The sequence below is a fragment of the Caretta caretta genome, chromosome 2 (genome assembly GCF_965140235.1).
Source record: "Caretta caretta isolate rCarCar2 chromosome 2, rCarCar1.hap1, whole genome shotgun sequence".
NCBI classification, from domain to species: domain Eukaryota; kingdom Metazoa; phylum Chordata; order Testudines; family Cheloniidae; genus Caretta; species Caretta caretta.
Genome location: NC_134207.1, coordinates 182,251,340 through 182,275,544, shown reverse-complemented (window position 1 = coordinate 182,275,544; position 24,205 = coordinate 182,251,340). Strand labels below are relative to the sequence as shown.

The following is a 24,205-nucleotide window of genomic DNA, read 5'->3' as shown; positions in this document are numbered from 1 at the left end:
ATCCACGGGGTCCGCAGGCAGGAGGCGCTGTGGGGGGGGCAGGTGCAGGGGAGCTGATGGGGGGGCTGCCAGCCTGTTTAATACCTGTATTAAATTGCATGTTTAAAATATATATAATGCCTTTTGTCTGGCAAAAAAAAAATTTCCCTGGAGCCTAACCCCTTCCCCCATTTACATTAATTCTTATGGGGAAATTGGATTTGGTTAAAATCATTTCGCTTAAAGTCGCATTTTTCAGGAACATAACGACAACGTTAAGTGAGGAGTTACTGTACATGATTTACAGTATTTCAGTCATTTCTTAAAAGTAATATTACAGCATGAACTTGGTATAATGAAATCTTCTAGGCAGGCCTAGGTAGTATAGTGGTATGGTACATTAGCCTTGATCATCTAAGTGAAGCTTTGAATCTAGAAACTACCTGAAGTTTTGGTAGTTTCATCCTAGTCTCTACACCAGAAAATCACTATATTTGACAGCAATGTCAACGTCTATTTTGGAGAGGCCTAAGACTTGAATAAGAATATATTGCAGGCCAAGACTGTGGTGACTTATCATGATTTTTAAAAATACTAAACCTTAAAGTTGGTTTCACATATAGAATTTAAAAGTAGAATGGAAACCGGTTTATTATTGCCTTACATTAACAGGATTGCTTTACTGTTTATTTAGTACATGTTGAGAAAATCCTCTTCCTACCTATAACAAATTTCAAGTTAAGCAGAATGGGTGACAGCTTTCCTTTAATTACCAGTGACTTATTAAATACTTTTCAAAGATGTTTTATATGTATGGTACATGATTAGATGGAACAAAATATTTGGTATACTAGTTGAAGAAAGCAGTTCAAGTAGGTATTGCTGCTCTGGGAGTGTGGAGGGGGTAAAATGGGGCCCACCCAGGGCCACCCGCCCCCAGTATCCACTGGACCCAGAACAGTGCAAGCGAGACCTCCCGGGGGGCACTAAGACCAGTATGGCGCATTTCCCTCCAAACAGCCAATTGATATTTGGGAAAGAGACTGCAGATAGTATCTTGCCAGAGACTGGCACTCTGAACAGTCTCTCCACTGATTGGCTGTTTGTGCCAACCTGTCTCATTCCTCCCTTTCCTTAGGCTTTTCATTTAACTAATCCTCCTCCTAACCTAATATCACTGAATGGATTTAAATAAGACAAAACCAAAACAAACATGATGTTTGCAACCATCTATTATTTACTCTGTTTGTTCTGTCCTTTTCCACTACCCTGTATTTAGTTTGTAAACTCTTTAGGTCAGGGACTTTATCATATTCTATGTATGTACAGTGCCTAAAACAGGGGCAGTGGCAGCATTCTTGCTTGGTCCCTGGACAGTGTCATAATAAACATGATTGTTTTTATTATTAATGTGAATGTAACAAGTGTTTGTTTCTTGTTTGGTCAAATGATCTTAAAGAAAGATTTGTTTAAAATATCATTATAGCGGCAGACTGTTAGAAACAGTATCAGAGTTTTATAATTGATTGTGTGATTCCTCTCAATTTTTTAATGAGCTTTTGTCTCTCTTTATGCAGAGATTTGAAAGGTGTTATAGTTACTCTGAGTGACAGTGGGCACCTGCAGTGTTCCTACCTTGGTACCGATCCTTCTCTGTTCCAGGCTCCTAAGGTTGAATCTAGGGAAATAAACTATGAAGAACTTGACAGAGAAATGAAAGAGCTTCAGAAAATCATCAAGGAGTCCACAAAAACACAAGGTACATCCGTTCTTCATATAGTTGTACTGTACCACCACAACCACCTAACTTTTATATGGCAATTTTCCATACTTTTGTCATTGTTCTACTTTGACCATACTTAACAGTGCACAGAAAATGTAATATTAAATGTATTCAGGTCAAAGCATTTCACTGTCTCTTAATTACAACTGTGCAAACAAAACCATACTCTGTGGCTCTTGGACACATAAGGTATTTGTTTTCATCATGCCTGTTGGACCCTGCGGTAGGCCTATGTCAGATCTCAGAGCAAGCTTATTAGTGCTGTGCTTCAAAGAAAAAACTGACAGTGGGGTATAGTCTCCTATAAAAAGGCAAGAAAAATTCAGTAATTTCACAAATATAGTCTAGTGCACTTCTCAGGCTTCAGAAAGAACAAAAGTGTTGCCAGTTTTCTGTTTTTTATTAAACATGGTTTCTAGAATGTTGTGAAATTAGCAAAGAATGAGTTGTGTTAAAGTCACATTTCTGTTACCTCTTTCAAAATTGGAAATACTTGAATATGGCAAAGGAGTTACAAATGTGTTGCACTGCACTAAAGAAGCGATCATTTCAAACTGTGGAATTTACATGCACACCTAATTACTTGACCAAATGTAGTGTAACTTATGGCACAGCATTTGGAAACAGTTCCATCCAAGGTTACATTTTTCGTAGCTGAGTTTTTAAATTACTCAATTATCTTGCCTGGAGAATCACAAGCATACAATTTTACTGGGAATTGTGAAAAAATAGTCTCAGCTAAAGTTATGAGAGACAGTATTTTAAATACGCTTCAGTGCCTGCCAGGGTCAGGTAAATGAATTCTTAAAAATACACTGAAGAAAATCGTTCCTATTAAGGAAAGTCAGAAATGAAACCCTGGTACCTGCACATTACTGGATTCATGAGGTTGCTTCTGCAAGTTATAGATCAGGAGTCGGCAACCTGCGGCATGCGTGCCAAAGGTGGCATGCGAGCTGATTTTTAGTGGCACTCTGCTGCCAGCCAGGGTCCCGGCTGCCAGCCTGGATGGACGGAGCCCTGGGCCAGCAGCGGGCTGAGCGGGGCTGGCAGCCGGGACCCCGGCTGGCAGGGGCCGGTGGCCGGAACCCCAGACTGGCAGTGGGCTGAGCAGCTCAGCACGCTGCTGGTCTGGGGTTCCGTCTGCTGCCTGCATTGCCGGTCTAGGGTTCTGTCCGCCGACCCCTGTCAGCCGGGGTCCCGGCTGCCGGCCCTGCTGAGCTTGCTGTCAGCCCAGGGTTCTGTCCATCCAGGCTGGCAGCGGGATGAGCGGGGCCGGCGGCTGGGATCCCAGACCGGCAGCGCAGGCAGCCGATGGAAGCCCACACTGGCAGCACGCTGAGCATACTGCAAGGTGTGAACCTTCAGGTTCAAATCATGTCTCCTGGAGAAATGTTAGTGAGGTTTTGATCTCGTTTTAATTGCATGTAAAGCTTCTCAGAAAATCCCTGTTACAACAGAAATCTTTCACTTGGGGGGGGTATATAAATGCCTTTTAGTTTTTGCATGTTGTGGGTTACATTTAGTTTTTTTTCTCATATCTTTGAAAAAACTCTTAACTGTTAATCAGGGATAGTTGAGTACCAAAGATTCTGGAACATAGGCAGTCATTCATACTGTATACATAACCTTTAAACTAAAGTGAACCATTAACTTTTCTGTCTTGTGGTTTCATGTGTGAGCAATGGTCTTGTGTTCTTTATTACTTTAACTGTTACGTTTTGTGAGAGCTTTCTGGATGGTTCAGATGATTGAGAATAGAGCCTTTCACATCTTAGCCACCAATTGAATTTAGCCCGGCTGATAGTGACCAAAAGTTGGTACTATCTGACAGCTATTTGATGATCTGTGTGAGATGGATTTGTAATCTCAGTCCAGTTCCTGATGTAGAGATGACCATATGATAAAATTCTCACCATCATAATGGGCACTAAGAAGAATGTTTTTAGAAATCTTAGCAAAAAGAATTGAATAGGCATAGTGAATGAACTGTCCTCTTATCGATACAAGTGGTCACTATAGGGCATACTTGAGTTCTACTTGTAGAAGAGAGTTGGGAAACTTCTTAAGTGCTATCTTTTCCCTGCCTAGATAACGAAAGGACTTGAATGTGACATCTCCCATTGGCTCTAAAAAATGAGCATGAAAATTTGAATTGACACTCCTTTCTTCACCAAAATCTTTTTCTCTAGGCTATGTTGTCAATTAAGTGGATCAGGTAACTACATTTAATTTGTAGTACATTTGAAACATTTATGCACTCTAGATGTTAGAGTTTTTACAGGATTATGGAAGTATTGATAGATACCCCATAATTAAGGTTATATTAATTTTTTTCCTATTATGTGAGGGTTTCATTTTTTGTTTTTTTAGGAAGGTATGCAACCTATTTTTTAAAATAGACTTACTATGAGGGAATAAAAGTAATTCTGAAAAAGATACAAGTAAATACTTTGAAGAGTTAGGAGTTGTCAAGGTTCCCTCCCCACCCTGAACTCTAGGGTACAGATGTGGGGACCTGCATGAAAGACCCCCTAAGCTTATTCTTACCAGCTTAGGTTAAACGCTGCCACCACCAATGCGTTACACAAAGAACAGGGGAAGTGCCACTTGGAAACGTCTTCCACCCCAAAAAAATATCCCCCCAAGCACTACACCCCCTTTCCTGGGGAAGGCTTGATAAAAATCCTCACCAATTTGCATTGGTGAACACAGACCCAAACCCTTGGATCTTAAGAACAATGAAAAAAGCAATCTTAATTAAAGAAAAAGTAAAAGAATCACCTCTGTAAAATTAGGATGGTAAATACCTTACCGGGTAATCAGATTCAAAACATAGAGAATCCCTCTAGGCTAAACCTTAAGTTACAAAAAGACACAAAAACAGGAATATACATCCCATTCAGCACAGCTTATTTACCAGCCATTTCAACAAAACAATCTAACGCATATCTAACTAGATTGCTTACTAACTCTTTCCAGGAGTTCTGACCTGCATTCCTGCTCTGGTCCCGGCAAAAGCATCACACAGACAGAGAGAACCTTTGTTTCCCTCCCTCCCCTGCCCCAGCTTTGAAAGTATCTTGCCTCCTCATTGGTCATTTTGGTCAGGTGCCAGCGAGGTTATCTTAGCTTCTTAACCCTTTACAGGTGAAAGGGTTCCTCCTCCGGCCAGGAGGGATTTAAAGGTGTTTACCCTTCCCTTTATATTTATGACAGGAGTTAAAATTACTTTTTAAAAAATTGGGGCTGTCTCACCATTTTAAAGATGCTGCAACTTAAAATGCCTTCTTTTAACTCTTAAATCATACTATGCATGTTAATCTGCTTATAATTTCATACTGTACATATTATTTATTACTACATCCCTTTTGTGAAAATAGGCACACAGGACAGAAACTAGTCTGTTGCATTCCTCTCTGTCATTTGCTGCTGCTTCCATCTGCTCTGTGGTGTTATGATTAGACTATTTTGCCCTCCCTGCTAAAAGTTCTTCTTAAGGTTTCTCTTGGGCGTTCTCACATCAGTTGGTTTCCACTTGACAGCTTCATTTGCGAGTCGGTGTTTTGGGATCTGGAGTACATGCCCCAAATACATTCAATGCTTCCTTCTGAGTCTGGTGGAAATGAACTTATGGTTGGTGATTTCATGGATCTCTCCACTGGTAATAGTCTTTCCAACCAATGCCCAGAATCTTTCCTAGGCACTTATTTTTGAATGTGTCTAGTTTTCTGTCTTATGTTTTGGTAGATCTCCAGCTTTTGCAGCCACATGTTAGCACTGAGATAATGTTTGAATTGAAAATTCTCTTTTGTTCTGATGTTATAGATCTTTGATTCCTGTATACTATTAAGTTTAGAAAATGCAGTGGGTGTCTTGATGTCACTTCCTTTCTGAGATCTCCATTGGCCAATATGGTGCTGAACTATTCTACTTTCTTGATATGTTTGCCTTCTAATGTGATCTTCTTAGAGTGCTGTCCCTGTGGGTGCTCCACTTCAAGTGTTGGTGCGTCCTGGCGCCGTCTATCAGAGATTTATGGTAGCAGTGTCCACCTGGGTCGCGCATGTGCAGTAGGTGTCTCGCAGTGCTCTGGTGCCCTGCGTAGTGCGTGCATGACTTGAGTCCTCCATTTCCTTCTCAGCTAAAGACGGAGCTCAAGGACCATGTCCGTTACTCTCACCAAACCTTTAAAAAAGATAGAAGTGTAAATAATTAGTTAATCTTTTACAAATTATAGTTAGTGTTAGTGATAGTTTTAAGGGGAAAAAAAAGTCCCCACTCCGGGGTCAGTTAACCGTCAGAGGTGCCTGACTCCCCAGGCTTTAAGTGTTGCGGCTCTTGCTGTGAAGTAATGCCGGTTTCGGATGGATACTCTTTGTGTGTCTGATGTCTTGGGGAGACGCGTATCCTGCAAAAATGCACCCACTGTGGTAATCTGAACGCGAGAGCCCGGCGTGACCAAGATCTCTCCTTGAAAATGATACTGATGAAGAAATCTCTCCAATCAGAGCCAGACAAGTGGACCTCCTTTCTGGGCTCTTCTCCCAGGAGACACGCCTTCCTCTAACATACTGAGGAAGAGCGCACAGACCTCTCCGCAGAGAGCATCATGGAAAAATAGGCGGTCTCCTGCCAGGTTGCTACCCCCGATGCAGACACATGGTTTGGTGAGCACCTATGATGGTCCTGGCTCCGCCAAGTCCCGAACAAAGGAGACTGTGTTGTGCCGTAGATGGCAACATGCTTCCTGCACAGCACCAAATTCACCCATAAGGGACCTGGTGCCGAGTGTCTCCTCAGGCATCATGCGTCCGCTCCTGGCACTGATATTGCAGTTGGCACTGGCTGAGAAAACCAAGTCAGCACCGATGGCGCCCACTAAATCAATGCTACATATGATGGCACAAATGTCAGCACTGACGAGAGTGACCCCACCGGTGCTGACAGAAACTAACTGACAACAACAACAGCAACAATATGAGTACCAAAGACATCGCCAATGGTCGCAGTGATGGAGAGCACCTCAAGCTCAAATGTCTACTTCTCAGTTGGCTTCACTCAAGCCAGAATTTTGAAGTTTTGGTCAAGGGTCTGGATGACCTCCCTCACCAGGCAGTGCTTTCACCTGATCCATCCCCATGTTTTTGATACCGCCTTCGCCCATTCTACCACATCTGGGCATCAATAACCATGGACCAATGGGTGTTAAGAGATCATACGATCGGGATATACCATCCCTTTTACCTCCCGACCACCTACCCCATCCCTCTTCAGGGACCCTTCTCACGAGCACCTGTTACGACAAGAAGTCAACCATCTTCTACAACTAGGTGCTGTGGAATGAATACCTTCGCAATACATGGGGAAGAGGTTCTACTCCCACTACTTCTTGACCCAGAAGAAGAATGGGGGATGGAGACCTGTCTTGGATCTCAGGAAAGTCAAGTTCATATGCACTCAAAATTTCAAAATGGTGACACTGGGCATGATACTTCCAGCGCTGCAAAAGGGGAACTGGTTTCCAGCCCTTGACCTCCAAGATGCTTATTTTCATATTACTATACACCCAGATAACAGGAAATTCCTGCGTTTCACGGTAGGACATCAATTCTTCTAGTACAGAGTACTACCTTTCGGCCTATCCACCGCACCAAGAGTTTCCTCCGAAACCCTAGTGGTGGTAGTGGCATATCTGCAAACAGGGAATAATGATTTTCCCTTACCTGGACGATTGCCTTCTCAAAGGTCCAACTCAACAAGAAGCACTGGATTTGGTCTGGATGATGATCATGCTATTCAGGGATCTAGGACTATTGATAAACGAATGAAAGTCCACTCTAGTCCCTGTCTGGTCTTCATAGGGGCACATCTCGATGCCCGGAGCCCTGTCCCCCTGCACCCAGCCCTGAGCCCCCTCCCACACTCTGAACCCCTTGGCCCAACACATGAATTTTGTTATGTGCACCAATATTGAGTTGATGTGTCACACACCACCTCCTTATTGGTGCACATAACAAAATTCATTCTGCACATGGGTGGGAAAACTTAGAGGGAACATTTTCAATCTGGTGTTCAAATACCTCACCAGACCACCATTTGAACCCTTAGCCACCTGTACCCTGCTGCATTTATCCATGTAAGTGGCTTTTCTGGTCACCATTACTTCCGCCAAATGGGTGAGTGAGATCAGGGTGCTCATGTCTGATCCTCCCTACATAATATTCTTTCAAAGACAAGGTCACGTTACGCCCACACCCAAAATTTTTACTGAAGGTGACATAATCCTTCCATAACCAATCCATCTTCCTATGTTCTATCCCAAGCCTCATGAGACTCCACCAGAGACCATTTTGCACATATTGGACATCAAGTGAGCATTAGCATTTTACCTGGAAAGGACCAAAGCTTTCCGGAAATCTCCTAGACTTTTTGTTACCGAATGTTTGAAAGGCTACATAATATCCACTCTGAGATTGTCTAAATGGATCTCCTCCACACGCATTCAACACAATTATTTCTACCTCGATAGTGTTCTTCAACAATGTTCCAATATTAGAGATTTGTAGGGCGGCTATTTGGGCCTCTGTCTACACATTCACTGAGAAATATGCAGTCACTGAAGACTCCAGAGCTGACTCAATAGTTGGCCTAACCGTACTTACCTCTATGACTCAAATGAACCCGAAGTCCCTCCTGCCTTCTGAGGGCACTGCTCTACAGTCAGCTGAAGGGGAGCACCCACAGAGACAGCACTTGAAGAGAAGGTTACTCACCTTGTGCAGTAATAGAGGTTCTTCGAGATGTATGTCCCTGTGGGTGCTCTACTACCTGCTGTCCTCCCCTCTACCTCGGAGTTCACAGTTCGGACTCTGTGGTAGAGAAGAACTGGAGGTCTCAAGTCATGTGCATGCTAGATGCGGCACCAATGGCACTGTGAGATGCCTACTGCGCATGCGCGAGCCATGCAGACACTACTAGCATAAATTTCCGATCAATGGCGCCAGGATGCACCAACACCTGATGTGGAGCACTTACAAGGACACACATCTTGAAGAACCTCAGTTACTGCCCGAGGTGAGTAACCTTCTCGTACTACTTGATATTTGTCTTTCAAGGATGTTTGTTTTAGCATAACGAATTTTGAACCGTGTGGCCTGTTTTTACCAGGTTGTCTGTCTTTACTTGTAACATTTTGAGGGTGTCACTCAGCACCACAGTATTGTCAGCAAAGTCTGTCTTGTAGACATTTGCCATCTTACCACCTTATACCAGTTTTTATGTTGTTAATGCTGTACACTTCTTCATTACCCAGTCTGTGGCAATCCCACACAACAGCAGTGATCATAGGCAGCACTGTTTCACACCAGTGTCCATGTTGAACTAGTTTGTTATCTGGTTGTTCACCCTTACAGGGCACTTGGCATTTCTGTACATGGCCGTGATGATGTTGACGACGTTAGGTGGGGTCCTGTAGGACTGAATGCAGCCTATATTTCTCCTTTGCATCCATTGCCTGTGTCAATCTGTGTAGTGTCACAGGCTTTTCCTACAACGAAGGGTAATGTGACTCCTCTCCAGTTGTTGTTCAGTAAAATCACCCTTTTTGATATTCTGACAATGATTCCATGTTTCAACTGGTCAGAAGGAGGTCTCTTTTCTTCCAAGACTTCATTCCACAGCTTGTCAATTTCATTATGGTGGTGGTATCAAATGCTTTTAGCGTCTCTGCTCTGATTTGATCATTGCTCGTCTCTTTGTTGCTTTTCAGCTTCTTGATTGTGGCCTGTACTCCTGACATCTTTACTTGACTAAAGTTCATGTGAACGTGCTCAGGTTTGCATGTTTCATTGAAGTCTGGTGCTAAAATGGGGCTGGATCTATTGGGGATTTCTTTGAAATTCTCTGTCCATCTACTTTTCAGTTCTGTCTCAGTTGTTAGCATTATTTCATCTTTCCTTTTTATTGGCCCGTTTCCTATTCTGAAGTTTCCTCATTGGGTTATAGTTGCTTTGTAAATGGCTCTGTGACTTCCCATCGTAGCAGCTGCTTCAGATTCAACGACTAGGTCTTCAACCTCTCTTTATTTATCTTTCCCTGCATCACTTTTCACTGCTTTATCTTCTTTCTTGTACAACTTCTTTGCTTTTTTCCAGTAATTCATTGGTCAGATATCATGTCGTTACACCCCATATTCTTTATGGAAATATGATTATGATATGGATATAGCATAACTGAGATATATTTTATGCAAGATGGGTCCTATAAGGTATCGTTAGAAAGGTTATAATTTACTGAATGTGATTATCCAATGTGTTTGCGTGTATCATTTCTGTATGTAAAGTTAGGAATATCGACTATGTAACAATTACAACTGGGTGTGTATTTGGGAAACACACCCCAGACAACAGGCAATGAGCCTTGATGAGCAATTAGGAAGAAACAAGAAGACTGTGAAGATATTAATCTCTCTCATTCCTGAGAGGTGTCCTGGCATGTAGCTGTGACACTACCAGGTTAGGTGGTCCTGTCACCTGGTACTAATATCATTTTGGACTTGTAGTAATTTTCTACCAAAAGGAGGAGTGGGAGGTCAAGACTGGGAAACAAAAGATTCCCGCCTTACGTAAATCTTATGTAAGACAGGGGAATAAGGCAAACAGGACTCTTGTCCATTGCCTTCCTGCCCAAGAAGAAAGATTGCTGAAAGTACCTGAAGAGACAAAGGAACGGAGCGGTGGGAAAGGCAAGGGCTGAGTCCAGGCCAAGGCAGGAGTCTCGACTGTAAAGAGAAATAACTGGAATTCTAAGATACAGAAACTCTGCAACTTGCCTAAAACAACATTTAGGGTGATAAATTATTTCTTGAAACCAGTCTCTTTAAGATCTTAAGCTTAGAATGCATGTTTTGTTTTATTTGCTTGGTAATCTGCTTTATTCTGTTTGCTATCCCTTGTAATCACTTAAAATCTGCCCTTTATAGTTAATAAACTTGGTTTTGTTTATTATTAAACCCAGTTTGTGCAATTTCTAACTGGGGGAGGAGGGGAAGAAGTTGTGCATATCTTCCTCCACATTGGGGGGGGGGGGCAAATTTATGAACTTATGTTATATAGATTTCTCTAGAGTGCAAGACCACTTTATTTTGGGTGTACTTTCCAAGGGGAGCTGAACTTGAGTGCTGGATGATTTCCTAGCTGAGTCTTCTCATAGAGAGCTGTTTGCAGACTCTGTGATTCTACAGCTGGTGTGTGCGTGCTTGCTGCTGGAGGTCGGAGAGCCTAATTCAGCAAAACGGAGAGAGGGAACCCAGGCTAGTAGATCGTGTGGGCTCAGTGAAATTCCAGTACATCAGGTGGCATCCCAGAAGGGGGGTCCAACCCATCACAGATATATTAGCAATGTATGTGATTGAAACAAATATTTTAAGCCTTTAATGTCTTTTTATAATCCTTGAGGGTTAGAGTTAGGTGGTTGTTGAAATATCTGTTATGAGATGTATCTAAATCCTTTGGCATCTGTGAACCAGGAAATAAGGCAATCTAGTAAAGAGATCCAAGATTAAATAAATAGATACTGGTATGAATCCTAGAAAGCTGGAAGGTTTGCTTGGTGGTATATTCAGACAATCCATGAATGCATTTTTTTTTTACAGACTTTTTTTCTCTTACCCCAAAATAACAGAATATTTTCCAGTGAACTGTGAGCATTATTATTAGTGAACTTGAACATCCAGCTCTCTGAGCAGTACTGTCAGGGTAGTCTTGTGGACTTCAAACATGTCACCTTTATAGATCTCTACTTGTTTGGGAAGAAGTGCACTTGGGATGCCTCTGAAGTCCACATTTTTGCTGATGAGCTTTTTGCTGTAGGTTCTGCTTTGGGAACATTTAATTAAAAAACAAAAGTGCATTTTGTGCAAGGTTTGTGCCATTCACTGTAGAAATTGCTTTTAGGAATATAACTGCACACAATCTATTAAAGTAAGGTTCATTGTATTTTCTTTTCTTCTTGCAGATATTTTGCCCAAATCTGAAAAAGATTATGATGATTTGAGAATCACGGCAGAAGTTTCACCTGACTTGGATGTAGACTCTGTAAGTAAATTTATAAATAGGAAAGTCTTACAAAACCAGTTTTTCTGCTCTGTTACATCTCTGAAGCAGCCATTTATGTTAGTGGTCTTACGTTATTGCAATTATGAATGAGAAGAGAATTTGACCCGTAGAATGATTTGTATGACTTTAGCTCAGATATTTGGGGAATGCCCAGTAATACAAATACAGACAAGGAAATTACCTTAGGCTCGGGCATTAAAAATAAATTGGTAATATTACAATAATAATAATAATAGTTAGTGATTTAGATATTCCTAGCACTGTACAGATATTCATCCTCACAATCCCCCATATGAGATAGATGGGTAAGTGTTGCTCCTAGTTTACAAATAGGAAAACTGAGAAAGGAATGTGTTAATTGTTGTAGCCAAGTGGTTTCAACTGCTTACTAATATTTGGAAAAATAAACAATGTTGCAAACTATATAAAATGGCAATATTAACCTATTTGCAACTCTTGACAGAATGTTATAAAAACTTGTATTTTGTCCTATGTTAAGAAACTAAATAGATCATAACCAGAGTCACTTTATGACCCACTTGGTTTGTGTTGTACAAAGACTACCAGGAGTAGTTTAATACAGTTGCAGAGAAACCAACAAGGGAGCAGTTTGGCATCTAATTTTACCTTTCATTTGTATCACATGACCAAAACTAAACCTGTAAAGCTAGTGCAGGGACCATAGTCTTGTACTTCAAAATGTGGTTCTACTATGACAAGTGACTACAAAATATAAAAAGATAATGCCCTATTGAATAAATCTGAGTTCTGTATGAATTTAGTCTGGTCAGTAGCTATCACGTCTTTTTATTACTGCGATTAGTGCTGCAAGAACAGCACAGCTAGTGGGGAGAGAGAGCTGGATCCTAATCTGGCTTCCACAACATCTACAGAATTAACTAAGCCCTGGTCTACACTGCTGGGGGGAATCGATGTAAGGTACACAACTTCAGCTACGAGAATAGCATAGCTGAAGTTGATGTACCTAGATCGACTTACCGCGGCGTCTTCATGCTGGTGAGTCGACTGCTGCCACTCCCCCGTCGACTCCGCTTGCGACTCTTGCAGCGCTGGAGTTCCGGAGTTGACGGGAGAGCGCTTGGGACAGATTTATCATGTCTAGACTAGATGCGATAAATCGAACCCCGATATATCGATCGCTGTCCAGCGGCTAGTGTAGACCTATCCTAAATTTCAGTTGCCAAATTCTTTTCTCTATTACACCATGATCTTCAATGAGCTCCATTGTTCACAGATGTAAATGACGGCAGAATGGGAAGACTGTGAGGCTACACAGATGCAACTTAGGGCAGAATTGGATCTGCAGAATCTTTATTGCTGGTGATAATGCATTAGCTAGAAGGATGCAAATTTTAGTCAGTTTTACTTATAAACTAAGAACATTTGATATGGGGGTTATTGAGAGGAAATAAACATGAAAGCCCCAAATGACCTTTTATATTAATGGCCTACTTTTCACACAGGTTGAGTACCTGCAGCTCCCACTGACTTCAGTGGAAGCCACAGGTTCTCACACTTCCACACACAAAAAAAGTCATCAGGCCATGCAACTATGCACTTTCCTGGGTAGGAAACACTAGTCCTACCAGAATAACTCCAAGTCTTCCTCATTTACAGATGGGAATTTGCAGACCCCATGAGAAGCTTTATAAAACTCACAAATTAATCAGTAACCTCCATAGACTTAGTCTAAATATCTGTGAAGCAATATGTGGACCTTCTTGTATAACAGACCAATCCAGATCTAGAAGGTGTGGTGAGGGGCTTGGAAATCCACATACGTTCCAAAGTTATTACAAATCTGCCTTTTCAAATCCCAACACTGGAAGAGGAAGCAGGGATATTTCTCCGGTGCCTTCTGTTCCCATGATGCTACCAGCCAGGAAAGGATATCAGGAGTAAGTCTAGATGGGATGCATGTGTAAATGCATGGTTGGGTACATGCTGGTGCTCTTTTAAAAAGTAACAGTATATTACCCTGGCTAGAATATGTTGGCGATGTCACTGTGAACACTTGGCAGCTGACTACTCACCTTAGCTGGAAGATGATGTCCCCTTGGGACTGTGGAGTGTTGGTAGGTGCAATAGCTGAACACCTCCCCTGTGTTGAACATTAGGTACAGCAGGAAAATTATAATGCTGCTGCACAACTAGTAAACTACTAGTTTACCCATCCCCCAGAAGAGTAGAGTACCAAATGTGACCTCAGATGACTGCAGGCTTTAAATCTAATTTATATCACACTTGGACATCTATGACAAACTGCTACGTCCAGCTGCAGAATAAGATACGTGTCTCCACCCATTTAAGAATAAACCAGATAGGAAACCTGTCCTAGACCACGTTTATAATAGAATGACAGCTGAAGGTATACAACATGACGGCCAACATCTTAGTAATTTTTTTGTTAGTTTGTAGTTAACAAATATGTGAAGTGGTTTTGCTATCAAGTTCTTTTCTGCCATTTCTGTCTTTACAATCTTTTCATGAGAATTCATCAGTCCAGGTGCAAAATCTACTTGCTTCCCTTTTACTGTGATGATGACATTGCAAGAAACTAAAGATATTTTTTTATAAGTCGAAAAAGAAAAGTGAATGAATAAATATGATTTGCCCCAGACAAGAGGGCATGTACAATTTTGAAAGGCTGTCTTTGTAATACCAATTTCAATAGCATTTCAAGTTGCTTGTGTTAACTATGCACTAGTTACTTTGGGTTGCATTCTTGTTGTAGGTTTGCTTGAATTGATACTTTTTTATGCTGAATTACAGATGGTAAAACTCATGGATAGGCTTTGAGGAATGGTATTTATGTGAAGAAATAGAATATGTGCATGTGTCAACAAGCCTTTTTGGCTGTAGAGGGATTGATTACGCAGGGTCTGCACTAATGTATATGGATCCTTATTGAATAAAATAGTACTGGTAACTTTTATCTGCATTCCCACAGATATGAATGAGGCATTGAAGAATGTTGCCAAATATAACTATTCACTTATTTTCTATAATTGAGAGAGAGAGAGAGAGAGGGGAAAACAGATCCACTTTTCAGCTTGGCAAGCATTCCAGTTTCTTTTATACAGTCTATAAATACAGTTAAAATACAGTTAAAACCACCTCAGATGTATGACATATTAATGTGTGTTAACTTGTGTAACTGACAGAGATCTTATGGTATTCGATGCAAAGATGTCAATACATTGCACTTTGATTAATAGTTTTAATTAAAATAACTGTGTTTCTCTATCTTAGCCCTTAGAAATTGGATGAAACTGAGCAAAGGAATATTTTAAGATGAGTTTCTGGAATAATTTCCTAGTGGTGAGCTCTGTTACAGTATGTTAGTAGTCTGAAGAGAAACTTAATGATCTGAAGAGAAATAGTAGAAGTCCCATTACATGGATCATTGGAAACTATACTACACAAAGCATTCACAGATACCCTGTAGGGAGTGATCCTGCTTTGGCAGCGAGATTGGCAAGATGGCCTGATGGACTTCTGCCATTCTAACTTCTGTGATGCTACAGTGCAGTTTAACATATACAGAAGTGAATCAGTCATCTTGTACTGTTGTAGTGTTCCAGCCTACTGAAATCTCTTATGTCCAATTTTATTTTTTCCACTAAAATTTAATATATAAACCTCTCAGAACATAGAATCATAGAATATCAGAGTTGGAAGGGACCTCAGGAGGTCATCTAGTCCAACCCCTGCTCAAAGCAGGACCAGTCCCCCCAACTTGTTAATTGTTACATGTACAATGCTGTGCCAAAACAGCTGTTAACTAGTCATTTCTGGCTATGTATTTCTGCAAAACTGTGTTTACTGGGATTACTTGCTATTTGAAAAATATAAATGGAACTGCATTTTTAATATTTATAAGTAGAAGTATAACTGTCATATTCCTTATCAAAAATGTTTTAATAGATTATTAATATATGCTAAGCAATGTATGTTCCGTGTCTTTGTCTTAGCAGTTGTCCATAGGAAAGACTTCATGCAAAAAAGAGGACAGAGATCTGGCAGCTTGGTCTTGTCTAGTTGTGATAATAACCTTGCAGATTTGGGATTCCTTAGGTCAATAGAAAACTGTCATGTTGTTGTACTGATGCACTTAACCTTGTGAATGCAAACTGATCTGCTTCAACCTTCTCCTGCAAAGAGAGCTGTGATATTGAGCATGGTCTTGGAGGCAGTTGTATGTCTTAGTTTCATGTGAGGAAAAGAGTTTCATGGTGGTTCTCATTGTGGGTCATAAAGAGTGAAAATGCAGTAAGGAACTACATGGGAAGGAAAAAAGGAAACACATCGAAGTCCAGCACCTTTTGGATCCTTACATCCAGAGGAAGCCCCATTGATTTTTGAATTCTGCACGTGCACTGTGGACACTGCTAGTGAATCCCAATGCATGGGTTAGGGAAGTAGCAGACAGCGTATCTTGTTTATGCTGGCAGAAAGCATTGTTTTATTTAACCTTTTGCCGTATGAAGGTATAATCTCCTGCAGTATATATTGGTATAATCACCTTTCAGTATGGTTAAGTTTTGTAAGGATTCTTGTGTGTGTGTGTGTGTGTGTGTGTGTGTGTGCACGCACAATATTGCACTGTAGGGTCAAGCTAATTTTTGCTGTGGACATGGTTGTTTGTTGAAATAGAAATAAGAAACACCAATAAAAAAGCCTTCTCTCTCTCTCTTTCTCTCTGAAATTCAGGACATATACAGTATGCTATTTTATTTTGATTATAAGATAGTGTGTGGTGATTATGCATTATGTGCTATGGTGTGGTGTATATATACTATATGTAGGCAGATTGGAAGTCGCCTTTCCTTACTGAATAACACAAGGAGTTTCCACAGTTTGAATAAACTCTCAGTGGAAGGAACCATGCCAGACAAAACAGTACCAAATATTCAAATACATATATAAAAATGTATTAGCTTTTTATATACAAAATATTCATGGTCGTTGCTTATCCTTTTTGTGGGCAGTTTTAAACAGGAATTTTGTCTTTTCTAACGAAGGGGCACAGAAATCTATTTTGTGTATTTCAATCTGTCATCAGAGTGATAAGTTCTTTACAGTTAACTCACTATTTAGCTAGTTGGTGGTGGAAGGGTAATACTGCATTCATTGTGTTCACTCATTCATGTGTGATACTGCATTTGCTCTGTTTTCATCTTTTTCTTCACAGCAAGCCATTGACAGTGAGGTGAGAGCAGAGGCAGTTCCTTCAGTCACAGTAAAGGTATTGTGCTTTGCTCAAACTGTAACACTTAAAACAGTAGCAACAAATCTCTGCAAACCTTTCACATTTGTTGTCCCTTTTACTTAAGTCATGGAAATGAGAATAGAGCTCGAATGCCATATATATATTATATATTTATATTTACAATTTTATCTCCTTCTTTTGGTGTGGGAAGGGAACTTTTTTCTAACTTCCTGCCAAAATTGTAGCTTGATCAGCAAGTTATATATATATCTTCTGTGTTAATTTGTTTTTAAGGAAAAGTCAGATAAAAGATATGTAAAGACTATGGAGTTGAAAGAAGTAGTTTTGGGAGTTTTTCATAGTGGGTGCCTGACAGCGTACTCAGAGTTTTAGATCCTTAACTACATTCTGTTGGAACCCTGTGTGTGTTTGCTCAGAAATTTTTAGAAATATTCACCTTTGCACAGAGAAAACATTTCAGTTCAACAGGTGAATTTTTTTTAGGAAGTTTGAGCAAAATCTCTTCTAATGTCTTTTTAGTTATGAAAGAGTAAAAATAAATGAATTTGTCCTATTTGTAAACTTTTTATTCATGCATTTACTTATAGCTACAGCAAAAATATGAGAGGTTTTAATTTGAAAGAACATGGTCATAGTCCTCAGTGAAGATTAATGTTTGTGCTTAGTTTTGAAGAAAAGATTTGTGTGTGCACGCAATATGTTTCTTCTGAGCATTAAATCAAATTGATGGTAATTTAGCTTCTGAACATGCCACAGTAACTTCTAAGATCTTTAGCAGAGCAAAACGAAGGCCTTGCTTTTTTGTATTTCTGCCCATTCTTTCTCTCTCCAGACTGAGAAGCACAGGGACTGATGAGACCAAATCATAGGCTGGATTCTGATATCTTACTCTAAGTAGCACCTTACACCATGAGTAGATGACTTTTGTAGAGTAAGGTACTCTGAGGAAGGGTTAGCAGGATCTGAGTCTACATAAGGGAGATTTTAAACATCTCATTCAAAACACAGGCAATAAAATTTGCAACAAAACTGTCTCAACAGCAAGAGGAGAAAATCATGTATGATGAAAAAACCACCGTTGCCACAAATTTTATGGTCTCAGTAATTTCTGCTGGAATAATCTGTAACTTCTGAACTTTCACTTAAATACATTTTCTATTTTTCCCACCTCCTCCTCCATTGGGGGCTTTGCCATTGACTTCAGCATGACCAAGATTTTACCCACAATCATTGCAATGTAAACTGTTAGAAAACTATCTCCAGCCAAGCACCAGTATTAGTGGTAGAACTGGCCCCTCTCCACTTCTAGTCACGTACACTGAAGTGTGCACATCAAAGTCTAATTGGGGCTATTTAAATTCTAACATTGTTAACCACAAGCAATTCCTCTTTTTTTTTTTTTTTTAAATAAGCAAACCATCCCACCCCACAAAATTACATGAAAAAAGTTGTTGTTGCAGTATTTGTCTCAACTGCAAATAATAAACAGTTGTTGCAGGCAATTGGCGCAGCTAAAATAGCGCTGAATAGTTTGGCTGCTGGTGTAGACAAGGACAAACTATGTTTAGCACCAGTTGCCGTTGCTTACAGCTACAGATAGTAATAGGGAACTTCTGTAATGTAGACAAGCTCTTTGGAACAGCAAAATCAGAAAAAGTGTGGAAGCACAGAAGATAAGGTTCCTAGGTTACCATGTTGCTCATGAGTAATGTTTTCTGTTCTTGTTTCTCTGGCCAAATGTGTAGCCTAACAGGATATTGTTTGTATGCTGTGGATAAGTTTAATATTAACTCTAGACCCTTAACTTCTGCATTTTTGGACTTTTTCTGACATTAACTGTTATAATATTAATGTTGGGTTAGCATAGCTTTTAAAATTTAATTTATGCAGTAGAGAAGCTTGGCTAATACTGGACACATTATGAAAAAAGATAAGCATATATTAAAATAAGGAAATAGCCATACTGATCAAGTCAATCCGTTCTGATTCAGCAAAGCTCTTAAGAATGTGAGTAATCCTGTATTTATTCAGCCAAACATTTCAGGACCTGGAATTTAAGCATGTGCTTAAGTGCTTTGGTGAATAGGGATACAAGACTCATGCTCACGGTAAATTGTATATCTATATATTTTGCTGAATTGGGATCTATATTAATGTGGCACCAAATATGAGAGACTTGAAAAAAGGATAATTCTATAAAACGAGGGATAGATGGCAGTCCTAGGTGAGATAAAAGATGTTTTTCCACCTTTAAAACTGCAGGACTAAAATATTAGATACAGTAATTTAAGGGTAGAAATCCCTCAAGCATTTTTTTTCTGAGCAATAATCAATCTACTCTATATTTTGGGGCAGGGAGCCATGGCCTAGGGCCTTTCCAAAGTCTATTGAAGTCAGCGGAAAACTCCCTCTGACCTGGGCTTTGGATTTGGGCCTTAGTGAACATTTGGATGTTTTATTAGCCTTAGAGAACCACGTCAGGATGGCTGGGTTCCAGTTGAGTTTATGCTGGTGCATAAATGCATCCCTATGTTGGAACTTAGACGAAGACAGCATGCCATCATAGCTAATCAGTAAACTTTTTGGGAAAGGGTAGAGGAGGACTGTTTTGTTACTGGGAGTGCAGATAACTTTTCTTGTTCCTCTTCATCTAATCAGAACATCCATGCACATAATATAACTTAATCTGGAAAAGCCGAACACTGTTGGAAATCAGTACAGATTTACAGATTGTGACGGGACAGGCCAGATGGCTATAGAAAAGTAGTGGGAGATAGATATGTTAGCTCCAGGCTAAACAAATCCCTGGTATCAGGATAAGTTAAACGGCAGCTGCTCCAGGTCAATTAAGACACCTGGGGCCAATTAAGAACTTTCCGGAAGGCTAGGTTGATTGGGACACCTGAAGCCAATCGGGCTGGTTGAAACTAGTTAAAAGCCTCCCAGTTAGTCAGGTGGGGGCGGATGTCAGGAGCTGTGAGAGGAAGTTGTGCTGTTGGAGAGACTGAGCAGTACACACCATATCAAGTACAAGGAAGGAGGCCCTGAGGTAAGGGTGAAGTGGAGCTTGAGGAAGTTGGGGCTGCTGTGGGGAAGTAGCCCAGGGAATTGTACGTCTCAGGTTTCTAAAAGGTCAGCTACCACAGCTGATACTATTAGTGTCCCTGGGCTGGATCCCAGAATAGAGGGTGGGCCCAGGTTCCCCCTTTTCCCCACCCCCCCAATTAATCACTGAGACTGGGAGACAAGAGAGACTGTGCAAGGGAGAATAGCTTCTCCTCACCTCCCTCACTGGCTTATGATAAAAGTGGCTCAGTAGACTGTGACCCTTGTCTCTAGAGAGAGAAAGTTATGTGGAGGGTCACAGTGAGCCGCTGAGGCTAGCGAAATCCTCCAGGAAACGCGGGACCCATGGAGACAAGGACAGAGCTTTGTCACAAGATGTATTTATAGACTCTACTTGGTGGGTAGATTTATAAATTTCATTTAAGTTTTATTTGATGCTGTAAATCAATCTATATTACACAAGATGTTGCAATAAAAATTCCCAGGAGTAACTTTAGATCAATTAGAATGTATCAAATTTTCTTACAGGACAATTAATAGTTACTACCAATCATATAAACACACTGATGTCCCTACATCCTACTTTACTGATTTTTAAGTAGAAGCTCTTCATTCAAAATAAATATAGGTGATGGAAAAGCCCTTCTTAATTAATGGAATTTCATAATTTTATGATTTACAAAGTTATCAACTTTGGCTCTTATCGCTGTAAGAGAACATAAAAACTATTCACACATTACATTTGTACATAACAAAACATGTCAGATTAATTCAAACAAGATGACCTCCTGATTGTGTTTGACAAGTTTATGCACAATTTTCAAAATTAAATTTCTCCTTGGGTTCTGTTACAACAATTACCGAACAAGTTTGTGGACATATTTTTTTCTACTAGAGTTCTAAATAAGGATTGTATTTAATTCTTCAAAAAGCCACTGGCCCAGCAGAAAAGACTTGTAAAATAGATGCTTGTAAAAATAGGTAATGGGCAAAATCCTCACCATTGCCCTTTATGCCACCAAAAAGGCCAGAGAAGCATAAAAAGAGCCCTAAAGGCTTCAGCTGGGAAAAGATTCCCAAGGTGCAGGCTGACAGACTGACAATATCCTGTAGTGTCCTGGACAAATCTTATGGAATTAAGATAAACTTTACTGAATTAAATTAGATCTTACTGAATTAGGGTTCATACCTTTTTGGTCCATTGTATTAAAAATGCTGCTGTTTGTGGTGTTATGGAATTGTATGTCTCTTTTCTAGAAGGAGGGGGATGCTAATGTACTTCCACCATTATCAGCCCTTTGAAGCCACCCCCCTGGAGAGGTGTATATCTACTAGTTCAAACTGGATTCTCCAGGGACCAACAGACACAGAAAGGAGTTTTGGATAAATAGCCTAGTTTTAAACTGTCTCAGGGCCTTCTTCCTTATCCAGCAAACGGACAGGACCACTGATGCCCAGAGAGCCCCAATTTTTAACATAGGGTTGGAAGGACTGGACCTTTTGAGGTCCCATGAAACTGGGTTCTTATTCTGAGCTGAAGCTGTGGTAAACTTGCAACCACAGGAATCCCCTTGGGTGGGGATTTGAAGGACTGCTCCTGTCAGAATCTATGTTAGGATTGGGGTGAACTTTGGTACGCTTATTAGCATGTATGTAGATGTAAACATCTTTTATTGTTTTTAATATGTTTTCTCTGCAGTCCTTTTTTACCTTAAGAATAAAATAGGCTTGTATAGACGGTGTGGCATTTGTAACAGTTGACAATCATGCTGCTATCAGTCTCTGAAGAGAAAGAAAGCAGGTGTGCTTTGGCTGCTTGGCTCTCTGCTCGTAATAAAGCATTGATGGCAGGTAACTGTGCAGGTTGGAAGTACTGTGGTCAGAAGGGAGTGAGATGTGGGTCTTCGCACAAGAAAGAAAATGGTTGGGAAGCTGGAAGTCTGAGTGGATGCCATTGCTGGACCATTGAGGGGGAATACAGGTGCCATTGCCCTGATCTGTAACACAGGCACCATGGAAAGTGACTGCCTCCAAAAGACCCCTTTGCAATATGTGATGGAGGGGTGACTGGACTTGAGGTGGGCACAGGGCCATCCCTAGCAATTCTGGGGCCCTCCGCAGGATGTGTGTGTGGGGCCCAAGGCCTCCGTGTGGGGGTGGCTTGGAGGGCAGAGGGGGACCACCCCCCAGCACTCACCGGGGGCCTGACTGGGGCTGGGTCACTGCACTTCCTGCTGCCAGTGAGTGCAGGCCCAGCCCTGCTACACTCCTCAGGAGTGGGGGTGGGTCTGGGGCAGAGCAGGGGTGGAAAGAGGCGGGACAGGAAGAGCTGGAGCAGCACGCAGCTGTGCAGGGCATCAGGTGCCCTACACAGCTGCGTACTTTGCGTATGGGTAAGGACGGCCCTCGGTGGGCAAGACCTCAAATGCAAGGCAACATCATATAGTGCTTCAGGGATTCTTGTCAGAGTTTCAGCCCATTGGATAGCCCTCAGAGGTTGCTATAATTTAGACAGAGCTGTCTAAATTTACGCCAATGCCCTCTCCAGCCCCCGTAGCTGCCCAGGATCAGGAAAGCGCAAAGGTAGTTTAAAATATCTTAGGTTTCAGAGTAGCAGCTGTGGTAGTCTGTATTCGCAAAAAGAAAAGGAGTACTTGTGGCACCTTAGAGACTAACCAATTTATTTGAGCATAAGCTTTCGTGAGCTACAGCTCACTTCATCGGATGAATACTGTGGAAAGTGTAAAAGATCTTTTTATACACACAAAGCATGAAAAAATACCTCCTCCCACCCCACTGTCCTGCTGGTAATAGCTTATCTAAAATATCTTAGTCCCCATTCCTCTCCTGTGCGGTTGTGAATTCTGGCTGTACCTTAGCAGCACAGGAGAGGATCTCAACCAAAACATGAAGAAGAGCTCTGTATAGCTTGGATGCTTGTCTCTGTCACCAACAGAAGTTGATCAACTGAAAGATATTACCTCACCCACCTTGTTCTAGTCCTGGTCTACGCTATGAGTTTGGGTCGGATTTAGCAGTGTTAGATCAGTTTAGCCCTGCACCCGTCCACACTACGAAGCCATTTTTTCTGACTTTAAGGGTTCTTAAAACTGGTTTCTGTACTCCTCCCCAACTGAAAACGTCTGTTAACGTGTCTGGGGATGGAGCAGAAATCCTCCAGGGACATCTCCATAAAGTTCTCCTGGATGTACTCCTGAAGCCTTTGCAAGAGGTTTCTGGGGAGGGCAGCCTTATTCCGTCCTCCGTGGTAGGACACTTTACGTGCTGCTGGCCTGCTGTGGTAGTCTGGAATCATTGCATAACAAAGCATGGCAGCATATGGTCCTGGTGTTTACTGGCATTCAAGCAACATCCATTCTTTATCTCTCTGTGTTATCCTCAGGAGAGTGATATCATTCATGGTCATCTGGTTGAAATAGGGAAATTTTTATTAAGGGGACATTCAGAGGTGGCCGTTCCTGCTGGGCTGTTTGCCTGTGGCTGAACAGAAATCACCCCCACTTTTAGTCATGCGGTGTGGGGAGGGGTAAAGTGATCATCCCAGAGAATTGGGTGTCTGTGTGTGTGTGGGGGGGGGGGAGTTAGTTGGGTTTGTGCTGCGCGTTAACCCGAAAACCGCAGCCCCTCCCTTTAAATGGCCAACCCATTTTAAAGGGCCAACCCTATGGGTGCTTGGTATGTGAAATGAGGGTGGTCTGTATTTTCTGGTCTGGAAAGTAAGTCCCTTGCTGCAGCAGTTCCCACAGACCAGAGTTCCTAAAGAAGTGAGTGTCATGTACCTTTCGTAGCCATCCCATGTTTATGTTGGTGAAACGTCCCTTGTGATCCACCAGTGCTTGCAGCACTATTGAAAAGTACCCCTTTCGGTTTATGTACTGGCTGCCTTGGTGGTCTGGTCCCAAGATAGGGATATGCGTTCTGTCTATCGCCCCACCACAGTTAGGGAATCCCATTGCACATTTCCCAGAGTCACTACCCTTGATA

The 24,205-nt window shown here is 41.3% G+C and overlaps 1 protein-coding gene across 10 annotated transcripts in view; it reads left to right on the top strand.

Moving 5' to 3' along the window:
- The window catches only part of BBS9 (Bardet-Biedl syndrome 9), a 455,972-nt gene that overhangs the window by 68,178 nt on the left and 363,589 nt on the right, over nt 1–24,205 (top strand). For 9 of the 10 annotated variants that reach the window (XM_048839046.2, XM_048839045.2, XM_048839044.2 and 6 more), the window contains 3 exons: nt 1,557–1,738; nt 11,780–11,859; nt 17,096–17,149. In XM_048839046.2, coding sequence (XP_048695003.1) covers nt 1,557–1,738; nt 11,780–11,859; nt 17,096–17,149 — 316 coding nt within the window. The remainder of the gene's footprint in view (nt 1–1,556; nt 1,739–11,779; nt 11,860–17,095; nt 17,150–24,205) is intronic. The other variant, XM_048839047.2, reaches the window with a different exon arrangement.